Source organism: Carassius auratus, unplaced genomic scaffold (assembly GCF_003368295.1).
Source record: "Carassius auratus strain Wakin unplaced genomic scaffold, ASM336829v1 scaf_tig00216043, whole genome shotgun sequence".
NCBI lineage: Eukaryota > Metazoa > Chordata > Actinopteri > Cypriniformes > Cyprinidae > Carassius > Carassius auratus.
The window spans coordinates 100,459-119,486 of NW_020528376.1; the positions used below are offsets into that span (position 1 = coordinate 100,459).

General features: G+C 37.5%; 2 protein-coding genes and 1 non-coding gene across 6 annotated transcripts; 1 reads left to right on the plus strand and 2 right to left on the minus strand.

Annotated features, from left to right (window-relative positions):
* Positions 1 to 151: 151 nt before the first annotated feature.
* Positions 152 to 4,980, plus strand: LOC113096953 (tripartite motif-containing protein 16-like). Its single transcript, XM_026262169.1, has 7 exons — positions 152 to 1,096; positions 1,181 to 1,267; positions 1,774 to 2,007; positions 2,219 to 2,378; positions 3,263 to 3,325; positions 3,440 to 3,493; positions 4,262 to 4,980. The coding sequence occupies exons 1-7, from the start codon at positions 431 to 433 to the stop codon at positions 4,798 to 4,800; spliced, it is 1,803 nt and encodes a 600-aa protein (XP_026117954.1). The 5' UTR covers positions 152 to 430; the 3' UTR covers positions 4,801 to 4,980.
* A 114-nt stretch (positions 4,981 to 5,094) lies between these two features.
* LOC113096955 (elongation factor 1-delta-like) lies at positions 5,095 to 15,785 on the minus strand. Of its 4 annotated transcripts, XM_026262172.1 has the most exons (9): positions 15,640 to 15,785; positions 12,323 to 12,443; positions 11,922 to 11,993; positions 9,754 to 9,819; positions 9,261 to 9,348; positions 8,792 to 8,892; positions 8,508 to 8,708; positions 8,235 to 8,429; positions 5,095 to 5,223 (listed from the first exon to the last, which is right to left on the minus strand). In XM_026262172.1, exons 2-9 carry the CDS (start codon positions 12,434 to 12,436, stop codon positions 5,185 to 5,187), a joined length of 876 nt encoding a protein of 291 aa, XP_026117957.1. In that variant the 5' UTR covers positions 12,437 to 12,443; positions 15,640 to 15,785; the 3' UTR covers positions 5,095 to 5,184. The 4 variants fall into 4 exon arrangements, with proteins under 4 accessions (XP_026117957.1, XP_026117959.1, XP_026117958.1 ...); XM_026262174.1 differs by lacking the exon at positions 11,922 to 11,993; XM_026262173.1 differs by lacking the exon at positions 9,754 to 9,819.
* Positions 15,786 to 18,249: 2,464 nt separating this feature from the next.
* Positions 18,250 to 18,332, minus strand: trnal-uaa (transfer RNA leucine (anticodon UAA)). Its single transcript has one exon. It is a non-coding gene; the product is annotated as a tRNA-Leu (tRNA).
* Positions 18,333 to 19,028: the final 696 nt, after the last annotated feature.

The window sequence follows — 19,028 nt, forward strand, 5'->3', positions numbered from 1 at the left end:
AGCAAATAATAACTAAAAGAGAACAAAAACTAAAAAGTTTTACAATTATAAAAAGAATACAATGTAGCTGCATGGCAAGTGCTTTGTGAACATTGGCAAAAATGGTCTTAAAAAAAGTCACATTTGCATTGTTTGCAGTCTAAAATACCACATAAACTGCTACATAAATATGATTTTTTTTCATAAAGTCTCATTAATATATAATCTGAAAGCACAGACTTTCTTCATTCTTTCAGTGATTAATACTCACAATATGTTTCTCAGTATGATGGAGCAGATCATATATAATATGATGTGAAGCATGTAAAGCAAACTCATGCACCTGCAACATTATATTTGCATAAAAACAGAGGTGACCTCCTGTACTTGTTGGTGATTGGCTGCTCTGAGCGTTTCAGCATGAAACCTGATAAGCTTCTACTGTACCTGCATGTTCCCGCCCAGCTCATACACAAACACTTCTCTCTGTCCTGCCTTGGTGACCACCTTTTTTTCCCTGTCCTCTAACACGAAGGAGAAAATGGCAGGAATGAATATCTCTGTAGACAAGGAGCAGTTTTGTTGCTCGGTGTGCTTGGAAGTGCTGTGGGAGCCGGTCACCATTCCCTGTGGACACAGTTATTGTATGGAGTGCATTAAAGGTTACTGGAGAAAATGCGAGTTGAAAGAGGAATACAGCTGCCCTCAGTGCAGACGCACCTTTAGTCCTAAACCTGTGCTCTGTAGAAACACCATGCTGGCAGATGTTGTGGAGAAACTGAGGAGAACCGGCATTCAAGATGCTGGCAGGAAAGCAGTGGATATCGAATGTGATGTTTGCACCGGGAAGAAACAACAAGCTGTTAGGTTTTGTGTGAAATGTCAGACGTTTTACTGCGAGATGCACCTGAAACCTCACAATGAAAGGAATCGTGGCAGGACGCATCCACTTACTGAAGTTACAAAAGTACCGCAGAAGAGAATCTGTTCACGGCACAATAAATTACGGGATGTGTACTGTCACACAGACCAACAATGCATTTGTAGTTTGTGCTTCAAAGACGGACACAAGGGGCACAGCGTGGTGACGGTGGCAGAGGAGAGGAGGGAAATACAGGTAACAAAAATAGTAGAGGAATCAGTGAACTGCACGAAGTAGAGTTCAAAGATGGCAGAATTCTCACATGTGGTTTTCAAACAGAAACATCTTGAGGAAGCGTGGAAAAAGTCAAAACAGAGGTGTAAGGAACGAGAGAAAGAACTCCGAGATATTGTTAAATATGTCGAGGTAGGTCTGCTGTCAGTGTGTCAAAAATATCACAAAATAACAGGTCTCTTGTTTTGGGTGGAACAAATCTATCTATGAGCTTTGCTTACTTTTTAGTCATAGACCCCAAAATTTAGCATTTTTAATGTCTAGTTCAGAATGGTACAAAATCTTGCTTTGTGAGAAAAAATAAATAAAATATGGCAATTGTATGTGGCAGAAATTCTACATTTTTAATTATATACAGTATTTTACTTATAAGCTTATTACCACATCCCAAAATAAGATGGACTGCCTTCATTCTTTGGATTGTAAATACATTTTTTAGCAATTTTGTTGGGCAACTTTGGGAAATGTCACCTTCAACAGGCATCCAGGTGAGACACAGGGCCCAAGGCCGATTTAAAGATTAAGTTCCCAAGCAAAATTGCTCAAAAATTTTCCATGTGTATCCTCAGCCTAATAGTGTGACCCATAACTGAACAATGGCAGAAGGTTAAACAGTATCCTTTCCATCATTGCTTTAGCGCTCAGCACAATCGGTTGAGGACAGCAGCGAAAAGATTTTCACCAGACTGCTGCGCTCCGTCGAAAGAAAGCATCTGGAGGTGAAAGAGCTGATCAGAGGTGAGGAGAGGATAGCTCTGGGTCAGACGGAGAAGCTTCTGGAACGACTGAATCAACAGATAGTTGAACACCGGAGAGGAGAGGCCGAGCTAGAAGCGCTCTCAAACACTGAGGATCATATCCATTTCCTGCAGGTGAAGTCCCGGGTCTGAAACATGAACTGAATTTGTTTATTAGTGCTGGAGGTTACGAAACTGAAACACAATGGGAACCAAAGGCCATGGCATAGCATTCTCTTTGTTTAGGATCTATAGGGGAATTTGGCCCAACAAATATAAAGGTGTGGGTTTGCTTACTCGCTGTTTGCTATCACGCTAGCTTTACCTGTCTGACTCACCTGTGCAGAACTATAAGACGCTCTGCGCTCCTCCTGACCCTGGGGGGCGGCCCAGCATCGACGTCCATCCGTACTTCTCCTTGAGGATCCTGAGAAAAGCTCTCGTAGAGCTGAGCGATAAAGTCAACGAGGTCTGTGACAGAGAATCGACAAAGATCACAGAAATAGGTGAGCGTAGAAACTCAGATACACAATGCAGCTGACTATGGCGGACTTAGTAGCCACTTAAATGATTAAAAGATATTATAAACTGATCAGAAAATAAACAGTTTAATAAATGAACTCACTAACTGATAAATAATTAGACATTCAAAATAGTTTTATAAATAATGCAAAATAACATATTTTATAATTAAATCATATTATTAATTAAATGTTCAAAATGTATTAAAATTATTCAAACATGTTGATAAATAACATGAAAATAACAAAAATGAATACATAAATATATAAAAAATTAATTTTGAAAAATAAAAATGAAGTTCATATTTTATTTTTATTTTAAAACCTAGTTAAATATAACAAAATATAATCAATTATTTCCAATAATAAATACCAGTCAATGAAAGTTAAATTAATAAGTAAATATAATAATAATAATAATACCTTGAAGTCTGCTTATGGTGGTCTTGGTGTATCACAAAATCAAGGTAATTACATTTCCAAAATGACACTAAATCAATCCCTTCATTTTTATTTGACCTTGAATGTGATTTCACCAAGTACAACATGTTCCTGGAACAACATTCTCAACCAATCAGAAGTGAGGGATAACTTTTCAGGAAATCTCAGTTTTAGGCTTAAGATCAGGGTTAGGTACTTATTAATCAGATATCATTTTACACTGGATAAATAGGGTTATGTTTGGGGATAGGGATTGGGTTAAGCATATGTTTTTGGACAGTAATGTTGATCCAGGATCAAGAAAAGATGTTGATCCAGGAACATTACTTGGCAAAATCCTTCCTCAACACCTGATTACTTAGAATGATATAAACATCAGCGGTTGATGCACAAACGCCTCTTGACAGCGCATACCCTTATATTTACAGTTGATGAAGGACACAATCAGTCAACTGAAATATCCCCGAGCTGTCCGCTGAACACTGATACAGGTACGGACACTCACATCCCTCCCAGCAATGAGTCATCAGACCACATCAACTCAGCCATGTTTACCACTGCACATCAAACCTCTTCTGACGTAGTTCACCACTGACCTCTTCCAGCCCATACACATCTACACCAGACTGAGCCGAGGACCAGAGGAGACTTCTTACAGTGTGAGTTCACAGTTCATTCTTGGATGAGAGCAAAGACTCATACGTATCATTTATGAATAGGAGTAAGTGTAACGCATTAATGGCAGAATATCAGATATGGAAACCGATATCCGACACGGTAAAAAAAAAAAAGGTGATTACAACGGTTTTTCCTTTTCACAGTTGCAAGTTTATTTTTCACAGTTCTGTTCTGAGTTTATATCTTGCTATTCATATTTTCCAAATTGCGGCTGTATTTCTCACAATTGCAAAGTTGGGAATTGGGAGTTTGTTTCTCGCAAATGAATTTAGCCTATTTCTATCAATTCTGAAAAAAAAAAAAAATATTTGTGAGATATAAACTCACAATATTGAACTTGTCTTACAATTCTGAGTTTGTCTTGCAATTGACTTTCTTCTCCAATTGTTGTTAACATGTCACAATTCTAACTTTTTTTTTTTCTTTTCTCAGAACAATGCAATGTTCTCACAATTGCAACTTTGTAGGCGGTTATTCTCCATCTTATTTTTCAATGTGGAATTAAACCATTTTCTGTCAATGTGCAAGACTTTCGGTTCATTAGCCGCTGTAGGGAAATATCAAAAAGAAGAATATCAAAGTGCAGTAATAGGTTAAACAGTTTGCACCACAAACTAGTGTTCATAATTAAGATAATACATTAAATGAGCAAAATGAGCCATTTTTTACAGCTAAAAATAGCTGGAAGTGGATGACAGCGGAAGCTTGCCTTAAAGGGACTTCTTAGTAAAGTATCCTCTCTCTTTCAGACTCCTGCGATTTGACATTAGACTCAAACACAGCCAACTCTTTCCTCCGCCTTTCTGGAGACCGTACAGAGGTCACGACTGACCACGAGCCACAGCCGTACCCCGATCACCCAGAGCGCTTCATCAGCTGGACTCAAGTCTTGTGCAAAGAAGCTCTTTCTGGACGTGCATATTGGGAGGTGGAGTGGAGAGATGGTGGAGGAGTTTCTATTGGCGTTTCCTACAGAACTGGAGGAAATATGGACCAAAAACTGGGATGCAACTCAAAATCGTGGAGCTTGGATTTCTCAGATTCTCTTTGTTTGTTCCAGCACAATAAGTTTAGTGTAGAAATACACACTCCAATGCCTCACAGAGTTGGCGTGTATCTTGATCACAGAGCTGGAACGCTGGCATTTTATTGCATTTCTCTGGCAGACGATACCATGATTTTGCTGCATCGAGAGCAAACTACATTCACTCAGCCTCTCTATCCTGGTTTCTGGGTCGGACTTGGATCTACTTTGAAACTCTGTCAAACTTTCAGCTTTTCAGCTTAGTTATGCATTATGTGCTCTCATTTTGTTTCAATGGATAGTTCACCTAAAAATCAAAAGCATGTCATTCACTAACCTTTATGTTTTTCTCTCATCACTTGTTATTGTAGAGGCTAAACTGCCCACGCAACATCATAAAAAGTAGCACTCTGACCTCGATATATATTTTTGTTGGAATTACCATTTTCATTTTTGGGTGAACTTACCATTAAAAAACAAAAAGGTGAATATAAAGAAAATTTGTAAAACCAGGACATGCATAAAGAGCATATAAATAAAGACAGTGAATACAGCAAGTTGGTTGACGTGGCTGAACAGTTTATTGGTAACCGTGTGATATAAAAGCAGCAGTAACCCAGTGTGAGGTGGTTGTTTGAGACGAGAGGCTCAGATCTTGTTGAAGGCAGCGATGTCGACACTCTGGACCTACAAAAAGAGGAATTCATGTAGTATTGGTCAATAATATCTTTAAATATTTTTCTAAAAGTTTATAATGTAATCAAAATTTCAATCTAAAAAAATATATAATAATAAAAAATATAAAGGCCAAGAACTTGAACCGAACCATAAATAAAATTTAAAAGTATATTGTGAATAAATGTAGAGCAATTTATTTATTTTTGGTCATTGTGATAATTTACATTATAATTCATTTAATATAAATTTACATAAGTTTTATTTTCATGTCAATTATTTATTAGTTACTGTAGTACTGCAATGCAACAAATAAATACACACACTTGCATATTGATACATAATTTAAAAAAATCTGTATTTTACTGCAGCATAAAAACTACAAGAAGAACTAATATTTATAAATATATATATATATATATATTAGGGGTGTAACGATACGCATATTCGTATTGAACCGTTCGGTACGAGGCTTTCGGTTCGGTACGCATTATGTACCGAACGGTTCGTTGGCCTAATTAATTAAATTTGGAAAATAAAAAAGGTGTGTGAAATATAATGTTATGCGTTCAACAAGGTAGCCCAATAACCCAAACGACGTAACAGGCAATGCCCCTGACACCCCCGAAGAAAAAAAAAACACCAACTTATATGTTTATGTTAGGCTACTCAGTCAGGCGCTCGCTCACTCAGTAAGCGCTGAAGGCTCGGTACGGAGCCCCGCACGTCACCTGTAGGAGAGAAAAAACATCAATCCGTGGCGACGGTTTTGCAATCCGTCCCCTCAGTTTATAAACCGTGCTCATGAATTAATAAACTGTTCACTCGGTTTAACAAATCGTACCCAGGATTAACAAACCGTGCCCACGAATTCCCAGTCCGTGCGTTTAGATTGTGTAAACCGTACCCTCGGTTTTTGAATCCGTACCCACGAATTCATAATCCGTGCGCACGCTTTCGCAATCCGTTCCCTCGGATTTGAAAACTGACACGCATTTTACACTTAACAGTGAAACATGCATCTAACTCCGGCAGGTGGGGTGAGGTGGGTGGAGCTTAGTATAATAAAATCACAAAAATAAGTCTTCATGTTAAGAAAGAATTGTACACAAGCATTTCCAAAACTGTCCAAAGGTTATTTAAAAATAAAGCAATTCACAAATTATTTTATGACAAATATTTTTACTGTCTTGTACTCATTTATTTAGCCTACAAATTAAAATTATAAAAAATAACTTTATTTTTATTTGTATCATTATTATATATTATTAAACAGGTTATGCATAAGAATCTTTTATCCAAAATAACTTACAAAAGAGGAAAAAATTACTCCAGAGTCAGTCACAATGCCAGGTTTATTGCACAATAATAATCAAGTGCTATTATAGATTATCAGCAATTGAACAAGATTTTAATGCGCATCTTTCTTATTAAATCTTTGTATTCCACCTCGTACTACACTTGATAGAGAATCACTTAAGACACTTTGCTGTAAACCTATTCCACATAATAATATTCAATAAAACTGTATGTTAACACGTAGGAGTTTGCTGCATGAATCCGTGAGTACGGTTTACAAATCCGAGGAAACGGATAGCGAAAGCGTGAGCACGGATTATGAATTCGTGGGTACGGATTCAAAAACCGAGGGTACGGTTTACAAAATCTAAGTGCACGGATTGGAAATTCGTGGGCACGGTTTGTTAATCCGTGGGCACGATTTGTTAAATCGAGTGAACAGTTTATGAATTCGTGAGTACGGTTTATAAACTGAGGGGACGGATTGCAAAACCGTCGCCACGGATTGCTTTTTTTTCTCCTACAGGTGACGTCCCGGGCTCCGTATACCGACATCACCGCAGCGAATGGTGCATTTACGTTATAGCCGCGGATATGAGACCTTACTCTGTAGTGGAAAACGCAGGTTTTAAGAACATGCTTAATGTAATTGAGCCCCATTACAATATTCCTTCACGAGCCCATTTCAGACAGACCGTAATTCCTGCTTTGTTCCAAAAAACATAAGCCCAAATAGAGAACCAATTGAGTAAAAACACACTAAATATAAAGAGTTATAGAGTTCCATATAAAAAGAGTTACATCTTTGTATTTGTTCATAACCACTACAACAATATTACATTTAATTAAAAAAAAATTTTTTATAAGGAGCTATTTTTGTTTTATACAGTATGCTGCTAAGAAAACACCATAGAAGATGGGTAAAGAATAGCTCCATCATTGTTCAATGTAAAAAAAACACATACTTTGTTAGTTTTAATAAATAAAACATTTTTTTAAAAATCAAGGAAATTTATCTGCCAATTTTTTCTTTTTGCTGTATCTAAAACGTACCGAACCGTACCGAACCGAACCGTGACATCAGTGTATTGAACCGAACCGAACCGTGAATTTTGTGAACCGTTACACCCCTAATATATATATATATATATATTTATATATATTTATGTTTATATTTTACTAATATTTATTAATATTTTTTCATGGCAACTGTTCATTTGTCCTTATAATTTGTCCTTTGTTTTTAAAAATTTATGTCAAGCAATAAATACATCTGTCAAGTGTTTATGGAATATAAAAAATTTTTAGAATATATTTTACTGCAATATATACAATATATAAAAAAACTGATTTTGCTTTTAAAATGTACCAAATACAATATAATGCATACATTTAGCCTATATTTAAGGCCAATATATTTTTTTTTCATGGTATATTATCTCTTTATTTTCTTGACAAATTGTATTTTTCCCCTCACACATTTTCTTAAAATTATTTTATTAAAGTTACTTTAATGTAATAATATATTTGCAAAGCACACATCATTATAAAATTATAACTATTTTACTGCAATATATAAAACGATTACTGGATTAAAGTACTGTAAGTGGAATCTAATATAAAGGCACAATACAAAAACAACTTGTATTTCATTTTCTTTATACAACATACAGCTTTTCTTTTGATTTTGAGGTGAAACATTCTCAGATTCATCCTGCACTTACGTAATCCTCAAATTTGGTGATCTCCTCTTCCAGAATGTCTGTTCCCACTTTATCATCTTCTACCACACAGCTGATCTGCAGCTTTTTGATGCCATAGCCGACAGGAACCAGCTTAGAGGCTCCCCACAGGAGGCCGTCCATCTGTATGGAGCGCACGCACTCCTCCAGCTTCGACATATCCGTCTCGTCGTCCCACTGATCAATGAAAAACCATATATTAGAAACTGAGGAATTATACTTGACACTTTAAAGATTGTGAGTGCGGTCTCATACAGGTTTGACGTCCAGCAGGATAGAGGATTTGGCTATGAGGGCTGGTTTTTTGGCTTTCCTCTGGGCGTATTCCTTCACCCTCTCTGCTTTGATGCGCTCTGCCTCCTCATCTTCCTCATCACTGCCAAAGAGGTCAATATCATCATCGTCATCGTCAGCGCCATTGTGTTTCTCAACCTTGGGCTTCTGGACAGGAGCAGCCTTCAGATGAAAGGATTATGAATGATAGCTGAATTTGTTCAGTGCACAAATATGAGTTCAAAGAGGCAGGATCTCACATCTACCTTTGTAACGGTAACAGTCTTTGAAGCAGGCGCTTGGCTCTTTTCCAGTACAGCCATTCTGGTCTCCAGTTTGGACAGCACTGCTCTCAGATCATCCACCACTGGGAAAGCAACAGCTCTGTTAATCTCACAATGATCACGAGCAGCTTCAACACAATCACGAACACAAATTGAAAGTTCAGAAGATTAGTAGTTGCTGCATCATTCCTCATTTGCATAAAGCTGAACGTTTCTCAGCTGTGCTGCATTTATGGACATGACCACATTCTCTGTTGACAACTGTCAACACACATTGAGAACGAATGACCTCCATCATCTCTTTGTCACTGCAAATCACTGTTGTTTGTGAACACCCCTAATGCAGCATCCAACAGACTTCACATCAGGAACTGGGAAATTGCTGACTAGGTAGGCAACTCATTTGATTGTGGAACAGCCATCATGTCTGTCGGTGTCTTCTAATGCGTACCTTTGTGCAGATTCTTATTGTCCAGTTCCAGACTCTTTAGACGAGAGACCAGCTCACTCTGATCCTCGGACTTGCTGGCATTCTGACTCTGCAAATCAGATGGAGGAGAACTGAACGTTAGTGAATTACATCTCAGGGCGCTTACTGCAAAAAAACACACCATGCAGGGCTGCGACTGCAGACATGCAAACAAAAGGTTTGTCAACCTCAAAAACCACAGAAAATCATGTGGAAGCATGATAGTATAATATTTTGAATAATGTGGTTTCCGTTTGAAACACTGAATTTGCATGCAGTTTACTTTGGTGAAGGCTAAAACATTAAACCAATGCATGAAAACAGTCATGCATGATGTTCTTAAAACACCCGTCTCACAGAAAACAGGCTGTTTTGAAAGTGTCAGGCAGTAATGGGTATATGATCCACACTGCTCCAGGCTCCATTCACATGCTTTTCACACAGACGTCAGCCTGAACCGCAGCACTGCACTTACGGTCTTCCTCTCCCGTGGTTTTTGTGCGCGAGTGTGCCCTTTACTACCATGTAGAGCAGTCTTCACCTGAAAGTTTTACATTTAACCACCACAACCAGAAAACAAATCAGAGAAAGACACAGAGATAAACTACTATGACAACAACAGAGTGTTGCTCTATTAAAATGCAAAGAAAGAAAGCGATCAGAGAGGAGATGCATGCATGCATTAAATGTTTTCTTTGGCCCTCAGTTTTTTGCTTCACTTTAAACTGGTTATTTAATGACCTTCATGTTACAACACGGCTCATTTAAAAGGACAAGATCACCCAAAAATGAAAATCTGCTTAAAATATACTCATCCTCAGGCCATGCAAGATGTAGAGGAGTTGGTTTCAACATCAGAACAGATTTGAAGAAATTTAGCATTACATCACTTTAACTGTAACATGTTGCTTCTGGTCTGTAATCCATAATTCTTCCTCCAGTGATAAAGTCCATCTCCTGTTGTCCTCTCACATAAAATCCACCCACATGTGTTTTTAGGACTGTTTTAACTTGTAAACAGTGTTTGATTTGTGCATATATCTTTCCTAACCGTGAGCTCGGTTTGCTTGAACAGAACATGTAGCTTGCACAAAAGCGTTAACCACAAACACACACTAACATCCTGCACATGCACAAACACAACAAAAGATGTCATGCTAGGAAGGAGATCTTGCTAGACATACTTGCACGACAAGACCGTTTACTACAGCCAAGTGCTTTTAGGTGCACACAATTGGACCATTTAAAATATTTGAGGTGAACTCTGATTCTTAATCAATGCATTTGAGTTTTCTTAAGTGTCTAGTAATCATATTGTTTTGATAAGAAAGGTGTCAAGTAACTGCTGACAGAAGAACCAAATACTGCAGCATCAGTGAGAAAAGACTGTGGGAGCTTCTCTCTGTTTTGGGAAATTTATGGAGCCTTTAAAAAAAAAGTAAAAAAAAATGAGTGCAGCATATTAGAAGTTCTATTTAATCGGTCCGATGCCCCAAATTCTGAGCCCAAAATAGTTAACAAATTTAATAAATTTAGCAAAAAGTAGGGGTGCTCCGATCACGATCGGCCGATCGTTAATGCGCATCTCATCAGTAAAGCCGGTTTTCTAATCAGCGGTTAATTCCATCAGGTGCGTGATTTCACATAGAGCAGCTGTTACTACACAGAGCCGTTGTTAACTGAGAAGATGCGCCAAAAAACGCTGAAAATGAAGTGGATTTGCGCATCTTCTCTATTAACAACGGCTCTCTGTAGTAACAGCTGCTCTGTGTGAAATCACGCAACTGATGGAATTAAACGCTGATTAGAGAACCGGCTTTACTGACGAGATGCTCATAACGATCGGCCGATCGTGTTTGGAGCACCCCTAGCAAAAAGCAAAACATTTCAAGTTCAATATTTCACTTCTCAAATGTAAAGGCCCATTCAAAACTATTCACATCCAATCTGATTCAAACTTTTATCTATCTGGCAATACATTTTGATCATTTAGGTGTTTTCAAGAAAATAAAAACCAATCCACAAAATGAATTTACTTACTAAATACTGCCCACTGACATTTATCCAAATTTCCTTGTTGACACTATAAAATTATAATTAACAAACATTAATGTAAGGGATCAATCTTTGAAATCAAAGATATTCCAGCATCAATTTATTTTTAATTTTTTTGAATAATTAAAAATAATTTAAATAATTTCATGTTTACATTTAAATTCAGAACGAAACAAACATTAATCTGCCAAATCCTTATAAAATTCATGAAGTGTGTACATGGGTTAGTAATCTCCATGCACAGTTTATTAATCCAGAACTGCAGCTGATTTTTTTCTCTCCCTGCCAGGGGCTCAGAGAGGGTTCTGTAAACATACTAAAATAGCACTGGGACATTTAGGGAGGGCGAGTGTTTGTACTGTAGCTTCAGTCTTGTGTGTGATCGGCAGCTGAACTAAAAACTGTTCAGTTAACTTCACCTCCAACTTATTAAAGCTTCATAAAGTGGAATTAAATCAGCCCTTCAAACTGGTCCCATGCAGGACGACAGTTATTGAGTAGTTAAATGCGCTTCACAAGAAGATTACAGTACCAATTCAGTATGCTCCAATAATGAGATTACTTTCATATTTTGGGGGCAGTACTCACTCCGGCTAGGGATTGCTGGATATTCTGTCGGGCTTTAGCAATGTCCTGCAGGATGGAACTAGCATCTTTCTCCTGGAAGGGTATACCGGGGTAAAAAGGCCCATGTCAAACAAACCAGCAAGAGGCAGAGAGTAAGCAAGCAAGCAAGCAAACAAAAATACACAGGTGTGTACAGAAGCGCTGTCAGTGCAGACTATTAGGAGCTTAAAGAAAAACCTGGAAAAGCAGATGATAGATGGACGTACAGCAGTAGAGTAAACAGGAATTCATGCCTCTCCATGAGAATTCTGTCACCCTCATTCAATGAGACAATTACCAGTTTGTGTGAAAACCCAAATTAGGACATTTTAGACCCTCGAATTGTGCTTTGCTCTGACATCCGGGTCTGTAGGGGGCAGTACCTGAGATGTTTGCGGGATGCCGTTCTCGCCCTCGTAGAAGCGTTTCTCAGCCTCGTCGTATCTGGACTTGTCGAACCAGATGTTCTCCTGGGCGAGTCCCTGAAGTCCACTCATTGTGATGCTAAAAAAGAAAAATGAGACGTGAGAGTTTGTGTCAAAGAGCAAGCACTGAGCTTTAGAAAAAAGCAGGGGGGGGGGGGTGGAATTGAAATGCCTTTCATTCATTTGTCATGTAATTCATTCAGGAGTGTGCATAAGCCTTATCCAAACAAGTATAAATGAAGCCAAACAAGCCAAGCACCATCCATATATATGAATGCATATGTCCTCCACTATATTACCACACATTATGGTCATATAGTGGTTACCAAATTTTTTATTTTCTATTGGTTCTCTTAATTTTGGATCCTTACAATTATAATTTCAGTACAGAAATCATTATTAGAGATTTTACCACATTCAAGCACTCTTTTTTTGTACTCAAATATTGTTTTAGTTCACACAGGGTTCGATTTTTGGCACGGGGCCGATTCCCACAGTTTCCATGCTTGTAATATGGGAAATGATTACGCTTGCAACAGACGACGGAATTTATTATTTGCACCTTACAATTTTAAACATTCAAGTGCTCAGTTCAGGACTCGCGCACAGAGACGGATCTGAGAGCGCGTGCCTTATTGTGCATAAACAGCCAAATACATACAAAAATGTCAAAATGCACGTCTTCAGTATTCATGTAAACAGTCAATTTATTCTTAACACTCTCGGTATACAAGCTATTAAGTTAATGTAAACAGTTGAGAAACAAAACTTATGTGTAACATTATAGCTGTGATGGTGGCTTGTATCACAGCAGATCAACATTGTTTGTTGCAGACAACTACTGATGTACAATTCTAAGTAGTATAATAATTGACAAGAAGCTTGTTCTATGCTTTGTTTCATTTTATATAATAAGGTTTAACATTAAGATATATTAAAGTGTACATATAAAACACAAAAATCGGAGGAAGGGGCTCTAGCAGACCAATCACAGCGCTTGCATTCTGCGTAGAATTTACCTATCACAATTTAATACAAACATACTATTCATTATACCGTACATTTCCATACATTCAGACACTTCTTTAAGCAAGTGAAAGTAGTATTATCAGATGGCTAGTATTTTTGCATTAGTGAGTAAAATTTATTGTGAGATGCACTGCATCTTTGTATCAAGCAAGTCAAAGAGCTCTTGTTGTGAACAAACCCTTCATTACTTACTCGTTCTGATCTAACCATTTCATTCTTAGCGTGAACAGGCCTTCACTGTCAGAGTCAGAAACAGTTATTCAGAACGATAAATTAAAGACTGCAGATGATCAATAGTAAACTCATATTCCCCATAAAAAACAACTACATGATGCAGGAAAAACTTAATTATTTTATGTTATATTATATTAGGTCTTGCATTCACATAGAGTTTGTAGAACTGTTATTTGGATTGATTGTAAAAGTTCACTCAACCACTAAAACGCCTTTCATTTATTTTTTGCTGACACGGTTTAGAGACAATGGGACAGATTTTGCGTGCCAAAGCCCTCGGATTAGATTTACACTGATCAGCATTCACCCAGCAGCCAAAGGGGACACAAACCAGGTTGAAGCTTTTGAAAGGTGAAAAATATTTAATAAAATCCACAAACAACTTACAAGACACACAGTTCAATAAATGAGAATGTAGTTCCGTAAAAAGTCAACTGTCCCATCTCCCTAAACTAGCTATACTTGTCCCTTTCCTGAGGGGTGCGTTCGGTCTCAGAGAAGACTTTTTGGGAGCTGCCGATCGGGTTCAGACGAGGAGCGCTGATGGGTTGAACCCTGCTGCTGTTGATGTGATGCATAGGAATGGGTGTATGTTTGGTTCTCCTCCTCTTGCAGTTGTCGTGCAACATTGCATTTAGCCCTGAAGACAATGGTATGGGGAATTCAATCTTTTAGGGATGAAAAAACCTGAGGTGTCCCAGTCCCTGCGCTCAACAAGGATTGATAAGAATCGTCTGCCTGCTCATATATGCCACGGTTGAACCAAACCTTCTCTAAACTAATGCCCTGAGAGGTCAGACCATGATGGAAACAACCTTCTTTTTCTGAACCCTGATTTTCAGAATGGAATGAACGAGTGAAAATATCCACATTCTGACTGGTCAGATTGCCTGTCAATCAAGCTCACTGTGAACGGTCAATTCAAACTCTGACTAAATCCAAACTCCTAAACTACTAGTAAGTATTCTTTAGTCTGAGATTCAATCACAAACACACCATCCATTGCATTTCCAAACTCATCTGCTGAGTTTTTCAGAGCAAACAAGTGCTGACAGGGCTTTTCACCTTCCTTTTATCAATGAGCATTTAAACTATTACTAGGAGGGCGCTAAGAAATGATCTCCAAGTACTGACACCAGTGGCCCACAAAAGACAGAGCCAGATTGCAGCTATCGCAGCCCAGTCAGATGCAAAATGTGTAAAGACAGTTTTTGTTCTCAAATTCACATAAATTTAATACAAGTAGTGAACGACATTATTTAAATACTTAGGTGTACTTGGTTACACAGTGTCCAGTGTTGGGAGACAAAAATTGTGTTTAAAACACCATTAAGTAATTAAAAAGTTACATTTCATTGTTTGCCATCCCCATCAAGTGGTCTTTAAATGCAAAGAATGAAACTAAATATTATTTAACTTTATTTTATATTCATGCAATGTCATTAAATATACACTGGTCTTTAAAACGTAGTGAAATTCATATCACCAAGAGAAATAGATGCCCGTTTTATACATACATATTAAAAAAGGGGAGGCACTGTGACTGAAACTGGTTTGTAGGACACAAAGAGCAAATAAACCAGAGTTACACGTCTAATAACCCAGATTTAAACCAGCAGAGACCTGTAGGTCAGGATTAGATGACACATACAGATCCGTTACAGATGCATTATGTGATCCAACCTGTTCATACACATGAAAAATACACTGAAACTTCATGCGTGCTGTCACTGTCAACTCCACATGCTAAAGTTTTATAAACACATGAGACTCGTGAAACATTAGTTTTTTATTCACGTCTAATTAACTGTATACGTGTGTGATGCGTATGCAGTCTACTGAAGTACGTTAAATTAACGTTAGGAGGTTAAAATTCTGCAGCGGATTAAACTCGGATGAGTTTCATATGAAGCCACGTGGCGCGACACTCACAGCGGAACACTTCAACTGTAACTATAAAGGTGAAATATATTTACCACTATAATGTTAGTGAAAACTAAAGTTTGACTTACTTTCGAAGAGTTTGTTAAGTGACAAGCGGTTCGAGTTGAACTTATCCGCCGTACTCCGTAATACAGAAAGAGATAGAGGAAACCAGGTGACTCGCCCTAATAGCTGACGGAGGGGTTCTCCTTAAATTGTCACTCTTCATATGACAAGACGCGATGTAGGATATACAGGTTTAGCATTATAATATGTGTATACTTGACTAAAGTGTTTATTTTAATCTTATACAACAAGTACGAGTTGGTAAGTGTTATTAAAATGCAGACCTTTGAATGTACGTCACCCCTCAGAACAGAGATGGTACATTCCTATACTACGTTGCAAGGAAACATTCTGCCCTTGTGCCCGAGCTAACAGCTGCACATTAATACGATTAATACTCAGATAGACTATTATAACCAACATTTTTATTTTAGCATTATATTTTCTTTTCAGTCACATTTATGTATTTAGTCTAATAAAGTACTTCAAAATTGAAATTATTTTATCATTTTAAATGTCTTATAAGCTACTTTTATATCAGAATCTCATTATTATTATTATAGTATTTTTGATGACTTGACAGAACTCAATACTATATGATACAATACAGTCACGTTTTGCCAATCTGCAAACAGGATTCCAGATCAATAATATATCTAATGATCTGTTGAGCAGTTTGCCCAAAACCAAAGTGATGTAAATACAAATGCAAGGGCCTATTAAAGGTGCTGTAGGGAACTTTTGTAAAAAAAAATATTTTTTAAATATTTATTAAACCTGTCATTATGTCCTGACAGTAGAATATGAGACAGATAATCTGTGAAAAAATCAAGCTCCTCTGGCTCCTCCCAGTGGTCCTATTGCCATTTGCAGAAACTCCATCGCTCCCGGTAAAAAATAACCAATCAGAGCTGCGGTCCGTAACTTTGTTTGTGTTCAAAATGTAGAAAAATGTATATAATAGGCAAGTACACCATGAATCCATTTTCCAAACCGTGTTTTTGGCTTGTCCTGAATCACTAGGGTGCACCTATAATAAGTGTTTATATTCGGACTATTTTAAATTGCTTCGGGGATACCGCGGCGGAGTAACCCAGTACCTTTGTGATTCTTCATAGACATAAACAGAGAGAAGTAGTTCCGGCTACGATGTTCTTTCGCAGGACGCAAGCAGTTCTGTTTATTAACCGCTAGAGCGTCAAAAGTTCCCTACCGCAGCTTTAATTATGTACGGTCCCCGGGAGATGACATGGTCGGTTCACTTAGTTTTTTTTTTACAACATATTATCACGTTCCCATGAGTTATAATGTCGTGTCCACATGATATTAATTAATGGGAATGTCATATTAACTTGTGGGAATGTGATATTATGGCATGGCCACAATAACATTTTGAAGGGAACGACATCCTTAACAAATTCTTATGTTGAAGGAACTACATATTTTTCTTGTGGACACGAGTTTAATGCGTAAACAAACCTGTGTGACAATAGCAACCCAGGATTATCAAAAATGGATAAAACATTTAAGGATTAACATTAAAGGTGCCATAGAATGCATTTATACAATATTTCCAATTGTTCTCTGATGTCCTCAGAGTGTGTATGTGAAGTTTTATATCAAAATCCCCCACAGATTATTTTTTCATAGCTCTGTAAAATTGTAATTGTTTAGGATATGAGCCAAAACGCGCAGTATTTGTCCCCCTAAGGTGAAAATGAGCTGGTGCTTTTCAGAAGAGAGCGGAGCTTCAAGAGCTTTTTTTTGTTGTTGTTTTCTTTTTTGGGGAGGATATTTCCTTCGAAAATTACATTTAACCACCGTGTCCTCAGCGGCCTATGGAGACTCCTGTGTTCTTTGGTGCATCCCAAATCACAACACTTTTAATTGCTCTTTAGCATTGTACCTCCAGCAGCTACAGCAAGAGAACAGTAATGGCGGACTGCTGCTTCTCACTCAGGGCTGTGTATATGCTAATAGGGCAGAGTCTGTCATGGGCGGGTTTTTCTCTGATTATAACACCATGGTAGTGAGAAATCTGGAACCACTAGTGTGGAGAGACTGTTTATGATGTATTGGGATTAGGGCTGACACGACTCCTTGAGTAACTGGAGTAGCTCGATTACAAAAAATGATCTATATTGAAACTGCACTCCAGCAAAAATTCCAGGCATCATAATCAATGCTTAATTGGTATGTCGAGCATTTTCAGTAGGCTATTATTTACAAAATTATTCAGAATGTTAAATAAAGAGATTGAAAATTAAGGGATCAAATTAATATAAACAAATATAAAAATATAAACAATAATATAGGCTAATAATAATAATAACAATATAAAAATATTACAAGAAAAAGACAATCAGTTAATGTACTTACAAGATTGTAGGTTTGTTTAAGCATTAAACTGATGGCCATGAGAAAAATATGTCCTTCCCTCACCATAAGAAGTCGTGGCCACGAGAAATGAGGCCACGACATAAGGATGTTGCTACCTCAACAAAGTTATCTCCTGGCCACAACATATTACCATGTTCCCACGAGTTATTATGTCGTGGCCATGACATAATTACGTGAACCAGACATGTCACCTCACGGGGACCATATTTTTGGGTTTCTTAAAGAAAGGTGTTTACCAGGAGTGGGGTTTGAACCCACGAGGACATGTGTCCATTGGATCTTAAGTCCAACGCCTTAACCACTCGGCCATCCTGGTCTCCTATTTGCATCACTGCAGCCGGGAGAGTCATTGTGGCAATGAGTACATTTACATCCACAATTACAGAACAATACATAACAATTTCAAATCATTTGTCCTCAGTATCCCTGTTTATATTTAAATTGTGCAAATGTAAAAGCTAGTAAGACTTAAAAACTTTGTGAGTGTTAGCATAAACAGTCAGACACATTAGAATCATGTTACTGATACAGACATACAGTTTACATGGAATAAGCTTTCACTTCTACAAAAAAAGGTGTTTTAATAATTAGAAATGCATCTCGGTTTAAATGATCCCCAATAAGCTACTTTGTTGTTGCTTTGTTGTTTATCTACTTTGTTGTGTGTGTTGTAAGAGAAATCCATTGGTTTGCTCACTGAAAGTTGTGGCTCTGTTTTGGAATGATTTCATGTTAAAATGGCTATAGAAATAAATCTGAATGTATAGGAATTTCTTTGACAAATTAATCAATTTATAAATAGTCACTAAATGCAGGAATAGTACCTCTGGACAAATGTTGGGTCAAGTGTCTTGCTGAATGGAGGTGAAGTACCACCATTATACACAAATATTGATATACCATAATTCTACCAGTTGTATTTTGAGATTTCTTTTAATCCCACATTATGAAGTATTTAGTTTGGTTATTAATTTTCAATGACGTCTCGTCTTTGAATTTACTCAAACATTTT